At 43.9% G+C, this 14,795-nt stretch overlaps 1 protein-coding gene across 1 annotated transcript in view; it reads right to left on the bottom strand.

Annotated features, from left to right (window-relative positions):
- The window catches only part of STT3A (STT3 oligosaccharyltransferase complex catalytic subunit A), a 696,810-nt gene that overhangs the window by 510,256 nt on the left and 171,759 nt on the right, over positions 1 to 14,795 (bottom strand). The window contains exon 6 of the mRNA XM_044075147.1: positions 12,553 to 12,643. Coding sequence (XP_043931082.1) covers positions 12,553 to 12,643 — 91 coding nt within the window. The remainder of the gene's footprint in view (positions 1 to 12,552; positions 12,644 to 14,795) is intronic.

Here is a 14,795-nt window from a genome sequence, read left to right as displayed (position 1 = left end):
ATTTTTAACACTTGTTCTTTGCTGTACACCTTCCATGTTCTTCACAGATTTTTGCAATACACTCTGTGGTTACTATCTTTTCTGTTTTCAACAGATGACCGTAACACTGAATGAGGACAGACAGAAGATCATTTGTGATGAGCCATAGGGCTTCTTTAAGAGAGGAGAAGGAAGCTTGACATTAGGCAGACAAAATTAGGAGAGATAACCATCATGGAATCAGTGGTAAAAGGCCATGGAAGCTTCTTTAAGACTCCTTAAGTAGAGGTGGAAAAGCGAGGTAAATCTGGAACAAGATGGATCAAGAGGTGCCTGTCCTGTCTGACCTGATGTAATACCTTTGGAAGAAACTTTGGCTGGTGGAAAGCATACTTTACGTTTTCCTTTATTAATGGGTGGCATCCACTTTTGGAATTGAACAAGAACCCAGACAGATGTCTGGAGTTCCCATGACACTGTCAATTTCCCTAGCATCACAAGGATCAGTTCTGTCTGTGCTCCTCAGTTTCTGAAAATATCTGAGTCTGGTCAGTTGCTCGTGCCTGTCAGAAACCTTGCCTGAAGATACATCTGCTAGGACTCAGTCTCCCATAAAATCTTGCTTGTGCTGCATAGAGTCAGTTGCGTGTGTTCGCCCTTCTTGATGTAAATCATTGCAGTTGGCGCGTCTGTCCTAAAATCAATACCCCCTGGACTGAAAAAGAAACTGTCATGTTGCTATTGTCTACTGTCCATCTGGCACACCTCTGTCTTGTATGTACTTTCCTGCGCCATGAATGCAAACTGGATGTCTTGTATCCACTTTATGTTGATATGAATATCTGGCGAGTGTGAGAGAGAATCTGCTGTGTATCCACTCCTCACTGATAGGCTCACCAAGAGTCCCTTGTTTAGGTGACATTCCTGATCTGACTACTCTGGCCTTTTTGGGAATCCCTTGTTTTTGTGACATTGAGTGTCCAAATCTTGGCAGTGCTGTGTCCATACATTTTTGAGATACCATTGCAGCCATCTTATTAGTGCTTTGTCCATGGGTCCTTGATGAAAGCCGCAGCTTGATCATGTGTTGTTTGGCATTGGCAGCACCACTCTACAGCATGCTGGCAACTGAAATGAGGGAACTCTAGTCCTTGCAGTCAGCACGGACTGATGAGATAAAGTCTGGAGTAAAGTGACAGACTCTTTTTGTTTGTCCGGGTTAAAGATAAGGTCTGTTTAGCACTGGGGGTTCTCACTTTCAGATGCTGTAGAAGGTGAAGTCTACCTGACTGGACTTTATTTTGTTTCACAGAATACCCTAGGCATCTTGAAGTTGCTCAAGCATATTCAGATGCAGTTGAAGGTGTTCTGACTTAAGCAGCTAGAATCAGGCGACCTTCTTGAGTAAGGAAGAATATCAATGAGCCAAGATAATGAAAATATCACTGGAGCCAGAACAGATAATGAATCTCTCCACTGGTAGATAAGCCAAAGTGCGGCTACTCTGCCCAAATGAGAGTACCAAGATCCTTTGAGATCAGAAGTTACACTTAATATATGGGCACATGCAGGTAAAAAGCTTCCTTGAGATCCAAAGTTAGGATCCTGGGAATGTTGCCTTGAGGGGTGATAGATTAGATAACGTCAACATCTTGAACTTAGGAATCCCAGATAAGTACTTTCTGACACGGGACTGGCTGAATAGCCCACGTGTTCCTTCTTTGAAACTTGCTTGACTCTCTCTTTTCTTTCTGGAGGAGCTTGCTCAACGGACTGGCTCTAAAGAGGAATTCTGTGGAAATAAAATCTGTACCCGGGATGAATTTTCTATGTGGCAAGCTTGTGATGTGCATGATCCCAACCCACTTATCTGTGTGGAAATCTTCCAATTTAAGGATGAATTGAAAGAGAGTCCCGCCAGTGCTGAAAGCCAAATCCCAAAATTTTCTGAAAAAGATTAGTCATTGGTTCTGCTTATCACAACTTCTGAGGTCTGCCAGCAGCTGATCTGGGTCGTGGTTACCTGCTTCACCTGCCCCTCCCCCTCCCTCATCAGTCCCTACCACGAACTGTCTGATCACAGTCCAGCGAACCCAGGCACTGCCCCTACGTCTAGTAGCCCCCTAGACTGGGAACCATAACTAGGCTATATCCACCCCTTACTTAGGCCAATCCTCCATACTTAGATTTAGCTGCAACTTCCATGGTCCTGCAAACTTTAACAGTCTGCTCCATCAGCAACATCAGGAACTTTTCTTTCAGACTGCTTCACATCATCCTGTAAAGACGATATGTCTACGAAGTCAGCACATGCTCACTGCCAGCAACATCCTTCAACCATGCATGTCTGCGAAGAACCACACAGCATGCAACCACCCAGAGACAGCTGAACACAATCAAGACCTACACAACAAGAAAATACACAACACTTTTCAGACACATACTTCTTTAATTTCAGACCTCACTCCATAATTCAGCATATGAATTCAGATATGAAACGCATGTGAAGGAGAGTTTTCTGAAATTCCAGCATGTAAGGTGTTGATGATTCAAGCCCTTGGTAAACTAGTGGAATTCTTAGCCTCTTTATTCACACCTATCCGTCTTTGCTTTAGGCCACAGGATTTTTTTACCTTTTAACAACAGGGACTTAGACACCTTTACTTAAACAACTGGGTCGCCCTTAATACCCCTGGCACCTAACAGGACCATCAGGCAACTTCGGGCACAGGAGAGAAGCCTCAGCAAAATAACAGGGCCCCAGGCAGGAATCAGGCAGGACAGCCTCCACAAACATCCTCAGAGGCATTCCAACACAGCCCAGCCAACTAAGGAGTAAAGAGCCTGGCCTTCCCACAAGAGTTCTAAGCCAATTCTGGGGTCAGAATGCTCTGAAAATCCCTCAGGAAAAGAAAAGTCTCATGGGTGAAAAGGACTCTCTGAAGGAGATCCTCAGGAGGGCTGAGAAGGTAGATCCAATCAGAATAAGATCAAGTGAAGCAGAAATACACCTAAAGAACACCTGAAGACTCTGAGCCCTCTTCCACTGTTCAAAACTGCCATCTAATCAAGTAACCTAGGCCTCTTATTATCAGAGGGCAATAATCAAATAATCAAATAATCAAATCTTGAGCATATGTTAAGCATATGCAGAGCCTTCCTCTAAAAGAAGCCCTACAGACCTCTGAACTTGGCCTTCCTCTTCTGGGAAGAGAGGGAAGAACAGAAACTACTCCCTGGGAAGAGGCCTGGCCTAGAGCCTGAACAGCACCCTGGCCTACCCTCAGCCTGGCCTACATCTCCTGAGGCTAGAGATGTAACAAGACTCCATAGAGACTCCTGGCAAAACCAGACTCTCCCTGCAACCTCTAGCTCTAACCTTCTTCCGAGACCGGCGTCCTCACCCGCGTTCCTCACCGCTTACTTCACTGTTCTGGCTTGCGAAGCGGCTTGAAGCAATCCGGCATCGCTGAGCATCTCAGTACTCCCCCTCCCCCTAGCTTCTACATCTAACACAATCAAGCAATCACCCCTCTTAATGTGCTCACGGCGGCAACCAAAGTATACAGGCGGCAACCAACAACGGTATACACAATGTTCCCACAAAAATATCGTTGTATAAATAATCCCATACAGTTTATCTCTTTTCACAAAATGGTAATATAACGAGGCTGAAAATTGAAAATATACCAACAGGCAAAACCAAAATGTTCTACTACTCTCTACTTAAAAACTCTGTACTCGGTCTAAACTAAGAAAAGGAAATCCAAAATTGCTGGACCATCGGACCATAGATGCTGCACATCTGAGGAATGCGCGCAAAGACCGGTCAATAGCATTAGTACCGTGACGCCAGTCTGTGGCGTCTAAATCGAAACCATGACCGGCTACTCTGGTATTCGGGGCGACCGACAAGGACTATACCCAATAGTCAGGACTGCAGCAAGGGAAGACGAAGAACATCCTCCAACTATTAAGCGAGAACCTGGCAAAATTTCAAGCCTCTATAAACCTGAGAACACTTCTGCCTATGCAGAACTGTTCACAGGAACCCTGTATAAGTATGTTAATTAGCTGTACAGAGGCAGCTGTACCCACCAAGAAGAAGTACAGAACTAACTCTAAAAACAAGCCACCCTGGTGTAATCACAAAATCAATCGTATGTATAACAGGAGGAAGAAAATCATGGCAAAAATTAGGAGCACCCAGCAGGATAAAATCACTCTCATTAAACTAAACAAACAACATAGAGGACAAATAAAGTCTACCAAAGCCAAATCTGAGGTAAGTTTGGCCTCCCAGGCCAAGGACAACCACAAAGCATTCTTTAGTCATGTCCGCAACCTCAAAGGCAATACACAATTGTGTGCAGAGCTCATTGTAAACGAAGCCACCTGTACTGAGCCAGAAGATACAGCAAACCTCCTGACTGAAAAATTCAGCTCCAACTTTACTCCTCTCTCTCCCCCTCAATCTTCCCTCAGGAAATATCAAATACAACTCCCCCTACTATCACTAGGGAACAGGTCCTTAATGCTCTCTCCAAGACCAAGAACACTGCATCAATGGGCCCAGACAATATCCCAGAATACCTTTTAAATAGCATGAAACATGACCTGTCAGGGCCTCTGGAATTACTATTTAACTGCAGTCTCCAAAAAGGCTTTGTGCCTCATGAATGGAGGAAAGGCAACAGTCATCCCTCTGCACAAAGATGAGCCATCTACAGACCCTGGAAACTACTGACCCATAAGTCCCGCTAGTCTTGTATGTAAAGCCATGGAAAGAATCATCATGGAGATGATCAACAGAGATATAGTAAACCTCTAGACACTGGACCCAACCCAGTTTGGTTTCGTAAAGGGCAGATCATGCTTACTCAACCTGGTTGACATCTTTGAAAAGGTCACAAAAGTAATGGATGAGGGCAAAACCATTCACACTGCCTACCTTTACCTGGCCAAGGCATTTGACATAGTACCCCACTCAGGCATTGTTGACCAACTCAAGAGGTTAGGTACAAAACTGTATGTCACCCAGTGGACAGCCAACTGGCTCACAGACAGGACCCAGGAAGTTAGAATTGGGGAGTCCACCTCTACAAAGAGGCCAGTCACAAGTGAAGTCCCTCCGGGATCAGTCCTTGGACTGCTCCTTTTTGGCATTTACTTCTCAGAAGTCAAGGCCAATTAATGTCAGTGGTCTCTGGCGGACTAAATTTGCAGATGATTGCAAATTAGTAGCTGTCATTGAATCTCACACTGACATAAGTATTCTCCAGGAGGGGCTGACACAAATAGCTGGTGTTAGAGTCATGGACTAAAACTAAACTAAATGCCAAGAAATACATAACAGTATCCTTTAGGGAAGTCATCCATCCCTGGTAACTATCATATTGACAACGCACCCCTTAGAGTTGACCCAGTAGTCAGGGGCGTACAAACACACATAAATAGTAATCTAGCCTTTGATTATCACATGTCTACACTGGTGAGGAAATCATTCTATGTTCAGCAACTTATAAACAAAGGTATGGCATCTAAGGCCCAGGACGTCATTGTTCCACTGTATTCGGCACTCATCAGACCTATCATTGAGTACAATGCCCCCTTTGGTATGTACCTAACCGGCATATCCAACAACTGGAACATCCACAGAGGTTCCTCACTAAAAGAATACATGGCATAAGTAATATGTCCCATGCAGACTGCCTCAAGGCCCTATCCCTGTATTCTGTCTCTTACAGGCTTTTGAGGGGAGATCTATGTCTGGCATACAGGGAACTGTCGGACCCCACTCTGATGGACCTCCTGCATATCCACAAAACAAACAGTAGTACCAGAATTACCCATTCAAAAGACTTAAACCTTGCCTGTGATATAAATAGGACCTGATGGAGAGACAGATATGCATCTCAGAGACTACCCCATCTAAGTAATAGGCTCCCCATCCATGTGAAGCAGAGTTCCTCCCTAATCCAATTCAAGTGCAACTTGGACAACTGAATGGGAAACCGGAAATTCATCCCTGGTTTGGCACCCATGTCTCTGATGCAAACAGGTAATCTGTAAATGGTTCATCTCCCAGGCCCATGCTTACACTTATCAAGGGTATCAGAACTCGTAAGAGATTTGGGATGGATGGCTAGTCTTAAAAATGTCCTTGTGGTCATTAGCCTAATAAACACCTATGAGCATATGAACTATTAAGGGTAATCCTTTTTACTGCCTTCAGCAACTGGGAATGGCTTCCCAATGTACTGCACAAGCAATGGACATGTGTATGCCAATAACTGCAGAGAACATTACACAGAAAGTACAGTTTTGTACCTACCATAAATGTAGATGTTCGAGTGCTCATACAGCTGCAGTCATAACAGATGGGTTATTCTGCCGTCAGGCAGGTCCTCGGTCGGCCGAATTCCAAAGTCTAGGTCCGGCGTCGGTTGTCGTCGCTTCTTCCCTGATGTCAGTGCAGCAGGGGTATAAAAGAGGCAGCCGACGCCATTTTCTTCAGTTTTTCTTGCCCCAGATGTCAGGTGCCCCCAGAAGGAAGGTAAACATAATGTTATGCAAAGATGCAATGTTGATAAATCAAAAACAGTAGCTGCAAGCAAATACACCATAAAAGAATACCAAAAAAGGTTATATGAAAAGTGTTTGTCATAAGGCCTCTCCTAAGAGGGGTTGGAGGGAGGGAAACCTGGACTGCAGCTGTATGAGCACTCGAACATCTACATTTATGGTAGGTACAAAACTGTACTATGTTCATCGTATGTTCATCGTGCATACAGCTGCAGCCATAACAGATGGGTAGAATCCCAAAGCTAAGTAAGGGTGGTAGGCACTAAGTGGAACTAGGAGGGGCTAGGATGCCCTGCAGGACTGCTGTGGCAAAGCCCGCTCTAGATTTTGAGTAAAGTGGGAGGTGATAGTGCTTGGGGAAAGTATGCACTGAACTCCAGGTGGCTGCTTCCAAAATGTCCTTGGTAGGGACCCCCCTGAGGAAGGCTGCAGAGGTAGCTGTGGCTCTGGTGGAGTGGGATCTGATGCATGCAGGCACAGTTTTTCCATGAAATGAGTAACAAAGGCGTATGCAGTGGGCTATCCATTTTGAAATTGTCTGTTTGGAAATAGCCTTCCCTGAGCACCTACAGCATAGGACACAAAGAGTTGTTCAGATTTCCTGAATGGTTTTGTTCTGTCCAAGTAGTAACATAGTTGTCTGTGAATGTCCAAGGAATGTAGTAGTCTTTCCCCTTTGTTTTGTGGATTTGGATAAAAGTTAGGTAAGTGGATAGTCTGATTCAAAGCTACACTGGATACTACCTTTGGCATAAAGGTAGGATTGGTTCGTAAGGAAACTCTGTCCTGATGGAAAATGATGAATGGTTGCACAGCCATGAGGGCCTGAAGCTCCGAAACCCTGCGTGCTGAGGTGATAGCCAGAAGAAAGGCTGTTTTCCATGACAAGTACTGTAACTCTGTTGAAGAAGCTGGCTCGAAGGGAGGAAGGGTCAGCTTTTCCAGTACGTAGCTGAGGTCCCAAGCAGGGACTGGTGGTTTCCTTGGGGGTTTTATATTCTTTGCCCCTCTGAGGAACTGCCTTAAGAGAGGGTGAGAGAATAATGGAGGATCTGTGTTGTATTGTGCAGAAATGGCTGAAGCGTGGATCTTGATGGAGGAGAAGGAAAGTCCATTGTTTATCATCTCAGCTAGGTACTGTAAAATTTGAGGTATATTTATTACCCAAGGATTCTGTCCCTTTTCGAGATTCCAGGCATAAAATCGTTTCCATTTGGCGGAGTAAGCCTTTCTAGTCGAAGGTCTTCTGGCCTCCAAGATGACGTCCTGCACCTCCTTGGAGAGGAGAAACTGTTGGGAAATCAAGGAATTCTCCATGCAGCTAGATTTAGAGTCTTGAGCTGGCTGTGAAGGGTTTTGTAGTTGTGCTGGGACAACAGAAGAGGGACTAGAGGTAGGATCCATGGTGGGGAGTGTGTCAGGCTCCTCAGGAGCGGATACCAGTGTTGTCTTGGCCAGTCTGGAGCGATGAGAATCATTTTTGGCCTCTCTGCTCTGGCTTTTACTAGTACTTTGGGCAGCAGAGGAAGAGGCGGGAAGGCATAGACTGTCAGTGTTGCCCAATTGAAGGAAAGTGCGTCCACTTTCCAGGCTTGTGGATGATAGGTTCTTGAACAAAATTTTTTCAACTGGCAATTTCTGTGGGTAGCAAAGAGATCTATGTCTGGCTGTCCCCATGCCCGAGTTATCTTTGTGAAAAGTTGAGGATGCAACTTCCATTCGTGTGGATCTGTCATATTTCTGCTTAGGTTGTCTGCCAGTGTGTTTTCCTTCCCTGGCAGGAATTGTGCCTGCAGATGAATTTGAAATTCCAGTGCTGTGTTCCATAGGGTCATGGCTTGCCTGCACAGGGGGTATGAATGAGTTCCCCCCTGTTTATGTACCACATCACTGTGGTGTTGTCTGTCCTTATCAATAGCTGGCCTGGATGCAGTAGGTTTTTGAAGGTCATAATAGCCTTTTGCACAGCTAGCATTTCCTTTTTGGTTGATGTGGAGGTGCTTCTCTTTTTGGGTCCATTTTCCCTGAATGCACTGATCTGTCAGGTGTGCTCCCCAGGCGTAGTCTGAGGCGTCTGTTGTGATGATTTGAGTTGCTGGAGGTACACAGAAAGGAAGACCTGTGTTTCTTTGGCAAGCTTGAGTCCACCACAAAAATTCCTTTTGAAGGCATGGAATGAGTGGGATAATTGTTTCCAAGCTGTAGCTGTGTTGAGACCATAAGCTTTTCAGGTACCAATGAAGTTTCCGATGCAAGATGCCATGAATCCCAGAGCCTGCAGGATTTTCCTTGCAGTTAGCCTGGTGTAAGTTGCCATTTTTCTGAAGTATTGAGACAGTTGCTCTTGCTTGTCTGGCGTGAGGTAGGCCATCTGGGTGGTTGTGTCCAAGCTGGCACCCACGAAAATTATTTGTTGAGAGGGTATTAGTTTTGATTTCTTTTTGTTGACTGTGTATCCCAGGAAGTTCAACAGTTTTATTACAAACGCCAGGTGCTGCAGTAGTATGTCCTTGCTGTCCGCTTGGATCAGGCAGTCGTCCAGATATGGGTAGATTTGTATCCCTTGTAGTCTGCAGAAGGCGATTACTGATGCCAGGCATTTCGTAAACACTCTGGGCGCAGTAGATAAGCCAAAGGGCAATGCAGAGAATTGGTAATGGGTTGAACCTGCAAGAAATCTGAGGTATCTTCTGCAATCTTGTCTGATAGGGACATGCAGGTATGCCTCCTTGAGGTCCAATGTTACCAGCCAAGACTCCTTGCCCAGCATGGGAAGAAGCTGCTGTAATGTGAGCATCTTGAATTTTGGCACCTGTAGATATGTGTTTAGGATGGATAGGTCTAAGATAGGTCTCCAATCTTTGTCTTTCCTCGGTACCAGGAATAGTCTGGAATAAAACCCTTGACCTTGTTCTTTTGCAGGTACCTCTTGAATTGCTTTCATGTCTATGAGAGCTGAAACTTGTTTTAGTGCCTCTGCCCTTTGATTTTGTGGCAGGTTTGGCATGCCTCCCATTTTTGGAAGGGTGTGAAAGTGGAACCTGTAGCCTCTGTCTATAATGTCCAGAATCCATTTGTCTTTTGTAACAATATGCCAATTTTTTGAGAATAATGTCAATTTTCCGCCCAAAGGTGCTGCCATTAAAGCTTTGCTTGGCAGGTATAGGGGGAAGTCATTGTGTCTGTTTTCTAAAAGACTGTGATCTATCTTCTCCACCTCTTGGGGTTGGTGCTTGCCACTGTCTGGCTCTGAAGGATCCTTGAGGTTGCCCTCTGCCCCTTGGGTGCCTGTATCTGCCCCTTTGAGGTCTGTCAATGGCTGGAAAGGACCAATTTTTTGAAGGCCAGTTTCTGCTGAAACGTGGAGGCTGTACCTGCAGGAAATCTTTCACTGTTTGCATTGGTTTCGCTTTTTCCTCCATTTTATTTATCACCTCCTCAGCTTTAACACCAAACAATACATCTTTTTGAAGAGGAGCATCTAATAATTTAGCTTTGACATGATCTGGTAAGGTTTGCTCTTTGAGCCAAGCATGCCTACGTATAACAGACTCCGTAACAGCAGCTCTACATGAGGCCTCTAAAGCATCAAAACCACACTGCAAGGTATGTTTTCCCACTTGCTCTGCACCATGCAACAAATCCTGCAACTCTTTTAAATCTGGTTGTTCTGGTTGTGTCATCTTGCTTTTCAGCTGAGATATCAAAAACTGTTGATACTTTAACATATGGAACTGACAGTTTAATGCCCTCATGGTTAAAGTGGCCGAGGTGTACACCTTTTTCCCCCACCTTTCTAAAGCTCTGGAATCTCTCTCTAAAGGTAATGGATTTTTAGCAGTAGAGGCCTTAATTCCCTTGGGACCCTGTGAAATTGTTTCTGGGTCAGCAGTATGGCTTTTATATAGGAACTGGTGAGAATCAGGAACTCGGTAATACCTGTCTGGTTTAACAGGAGCTGGAGGCAAAGAATCAGGATTAAGGCTGGCTTCTGTGTACACATCATCCAATATATCTAAAACAGGAGGGATAGCCAGAGGCCTATGCTGGGGGAGCAGAAGAAATTCCCTGAGCCTTTTCTTGGAATCTGAATAATCTTGGCCTTCCCAGTGAAAGTGTTCCCTCAATGTATGCAGGGTTTCCCCAAAAGAGAAGTCCTCAGGGGGGGAGACCGAGGGAATAGACTCCTCAGCATCAGAGTATTCGAATGGAGAATAGGCAATAATCCTGGTCCTCAGATAGTTCTGAGGTAATAGAAGCTTGATCTGAGGAAGGGTAGTCTTCCTCTAATCAAGGCCTTTTGTCAGAGGGGGGATGAGAACCCCTGATAAGAGTAATCAAATCCTCAGCCATTTTAAGCATCTGTTTTTTAGGCGTTGTGCCTTGAGAGGGGGTCTGAGGAACCTGTTTTTTGGATTTCACGGCTGCTTTAGATTTAGTAAAGGCTTTAATAGAGAAGGAGGAAGGCCTGAAGACCCCTTGAGAAATGGCAGGCCTGTCTAAATTCTGAGTATCCCCGCCAGGAGTGGCGTCGGGATCTGTAGTAGGAATGGGGGCAGAGGAGCCTGCGACCTCGGGTACTGAAGACACCGGTAATGCTTTGTCATCGGTACTCAGAGGCTGTGTAGGCGCCTCGCTGAGTACCGGAGAACCGGCAGTCGGCCTTAGCGTGGTTTCAGTAGGTGGTGCGGACCTCGTGTGTCGGTCCTTATCTTTGCGTTTTTTGCTCAAAACTGGAGTCGGAGTATCCGACGACATAATATAATTAAATTTTTTGCCAAAAAAGTGAAGGGTGAATTCCGCCCGACGCTTAATAGTGCGCTTATTGAATCTAGCACAAAAACGGCAGGCCGAGACGTCGTGGTCTGGGCCTAAACAAGGTATACAGAAAGAGTGGAAATCCTTATGCGGTATTTGCTTCCCACATGAAATGCAATTATTAACTTTGTCTGACATCGGTCTGAGGCAGGAAAAGTTTCTAACGGGTACTTAGCTTTCAAGAAGACTTCGGCTGAAATACTTTCGTAAATCTCAGGAGCTGGCCGACCGGCACTTGCGAACTGCTTCTGCTTCGGGCACCGCGCGGCAAGAAAGACTGAAGAAAATGGCATCGGCTGCCTCTTTTATACCCCTGATGCACTGACGTCAGGGAAGAAGTGACGACAACCGACACCAGACCTAGACTTTGGAATTCGGCCGACCGAGGACCCGCCTGACGGCAGGATAACCCATCTGTTATGACTGCAGCTGTATGCATGATGAACATCAAAGTTTGTGCACAAACACACACATGCATGCCAACAGTTGTAGAGACCATTACACAGAATGAAGTTTGTGCACAAACCAAAGACAGATGAGAACCTTGCAGAGACTATTACACAGAACTAAGTTTGTTTCACTTTTTCTTCCTTTTTGTACTAATGAGTACACATGCATTCTACTTGTTAACGTGATGACACTTATGCAGTCCAGTCATCCCAGTGTGTATTTTTTTCAGTGTTTGGAGAGGTTGAAGTTTGTCTTTCACCTTGCTTGCTAAAGATATAGTTTGTTTTTGTTGCTTAGCAAAGCAGAGAAAATGGTGATTGTAGCTTTTCTTTATAATAATTACAGCAGCTTGGACTTATTCAGTTAGCAAATCTAGTTTTACAACAGGCATTCTGACTGATTTGTCCAGTTAATGTGCATGTTTTAGAATGTCACTGATCTTTTACTATAGAACAATGCAAGACAGTGTCAGATTACACTTTTTATAATTTCTACATTTGCCTTTACTTGTACTTTATGCTTGCTATAATACTGATGTGGCTGAAAAGTCAGTATGTCCACAGACTGCTAAATCTTTTGGGATGCAATTTTTTGTCATAAACTGCACTGTCTTGGTTCCTGCCTATCACAATGTATATATTCCATCACTGAGTGCACAGAACAACTTTTAAAACTAGAGACCATTCCTAAAATGTTCTAAGTACATCATGCAACACTCACCTTCATTATCATATGAGCCAGCCACAGAACGGGAAATATACCCAGGTACAATGGAAATCATTGCAGCTGCCAACAGTCCAGCACCAGCATCCTGTAATGAAGTAGAGATCACATTAAACCAGCAACATGGTAAAGACAAGCAAAATAAGAGAAGACAAATTCAGAAGTAGAGGGGAACAAAGCCATCAGATGTGCACAGAGTAGCAAAATACTTCAACACCATAACGAGGTAGTGGATGTCTGAACTTAAAAATGGCTCTGAAGCAACTGGTGAAAATACAATTGTATGTAGTACTCATGACATTAGGTGACTGAAGTAAACCTGTTTTCATACTCTACATAGGTTCCCAGTGACTGGTGAGTCTACTGGTCCTACATACACTAAAAACCTGTATAAGCATAAGCAAATATAAAAACTGGTCTTTGACTACCATTATATATTTTTGGATTCTTTATTTTTAAATAGGAAAGATCTTTTAGATTAGGTATGTTGGCTCTACTCAAAGACTTCACAGATGATCATTACCTCAGAAGTGCCCATGCTCACATAAAATGCATTTCTTACTGACAAGCACTTAAACACCACAGAAGTATCAGCATAGCTAGAATACTGAGGCTAAACCTCCTGCAGCAGCCCTAACTCAATCATCTTACACACACAACTGTCCCTAAACATATAAAGGTGCAAACGAATACACTTGAAAAGCCTGACTAGTGCCTCAAGATGTTACAGACTTGACAAACCAGAGCCTCTTGTATGTAATACATTATATACACCTACTGAACATAAACCACAAATGTATTGCATATCTGTTGTTAAAACTAAAACAAATGAGACTGAACAGCTCAAGGGGCAAGCAATCCAACCCAGAAATCCCCAAATCATCATAGTCATTACTGACTCCACTGTGCATAAAAATACAGGAAAGTTCATTTTGGTAAACATTTCTGCATCATATCAAACACACTTCTCCAGTAAGACACAATGATAAAGGATCTAGGTACTCTTGCTATTAATTCTTTATTTTTTAATCATCATGACTCCACAGTAGTTTGAAAATCCTTTGATCTAGCCCTAATTTCCAAAGGCATATCTACTTGACCCAAAGAAGTTCTACTTGGTCCAAAGAAGTCTTAATTCCCTTTTATTCATCTCTTATCAGACACATTACTGAATATAATGCCCCTTTTGGCATGTATTTGTCTAACCATATCACTAGACTAAAACAATCAGTGGCCTCAGTTATCCAGAGTGGCTACTCTCCCTGCACTTAGTTTCTTACAGAACACCTCAGTGTTGATCTCTGTTTAGCCTTTCAAGCCATGTAAGATCCAAACTTCCTTGATCTCCTACTCTTTTGCAAAAAAAGTTACCATTAATCAAACTACACCTTCATCAAAAGATAAATAAGGCACACTGGCATGATAAGAGTTATGTCCCATTGTACTCCAGACATCTGGAACAAGTGTCCGCTGCAAGTCAGAGCACCACTATTGACACCTCCAAGGTAAACCTAGATAAATGGATGAAAAGCTTTAGGTTCTTCCATAGTCTATCTTGTGTTGCCACCAGTGAGGCTGCAGGGAACATTTGAATATGGTTTATTGGTTAGGCTTGTAATGATCTACAGACCGAGTTCCTAAAGAGAAATCACAGCATAACGCAAGAGGCACACCCTGATTAGCCAATGCACCACCCTCCATAGACACATGTCCACCCCATAAAAGGGATCACTGACCAAGTATGCAAAATCCCTAAATCCCTGAACAGGGCAGCAAGCTATATGATCGTCCCAACAATATTGTTCTTGATTCATATGCGATGGTGATCCGTACCCTCACTAACCCATGGGCTTCCTCCATTGGGAGGGCCCTCTGTCTGATAAAGGGTCATACTGGGGTATCACCACAAGCATATGTGGAATTAAAGCAGAACAGCACCCATCTGGATAGCTACTGCCATTAGCACTCAGGGTGAAAAAAGATATAAAATCTTCCAGAGCTAATTATTCAGGATGATCTCAAATGCTGAAAGCAATGCGGTATTCTTTAGTCTCATCAGAAAATTCAAAGGAGAAAAAGTGTAAATGTAAAATATTTTCAATAAACAAGGAACTGATCACCCAGATGCACGACACAAGTACCTGCAGCAAAAAAAAAAATCCACGTAAACCTCTCACAAGGAGATATACATGACAGACTGGGAAATGCCATTTCTGCAACAACAAATATAGTTACATGCT

Source organism: Protopterus annectens, chromosome 6.part0 (genome assembly GCF_019279795.1).
Source record: "Protopterus annectens isolate FY-2018-M chromosome 6.part0, PAN1.0, whole genome shotgun sequence".
NCBI classification, from domain to species: domain Eukaryota; kingdom Metazoa; phylum Chordata; order Ceratodontiformes; family Protopteridae; genus Protopterus; species Protopterus annectens.
This window is presented reverse-complemented; position numbering and strand designations above follow the sequence as displayed.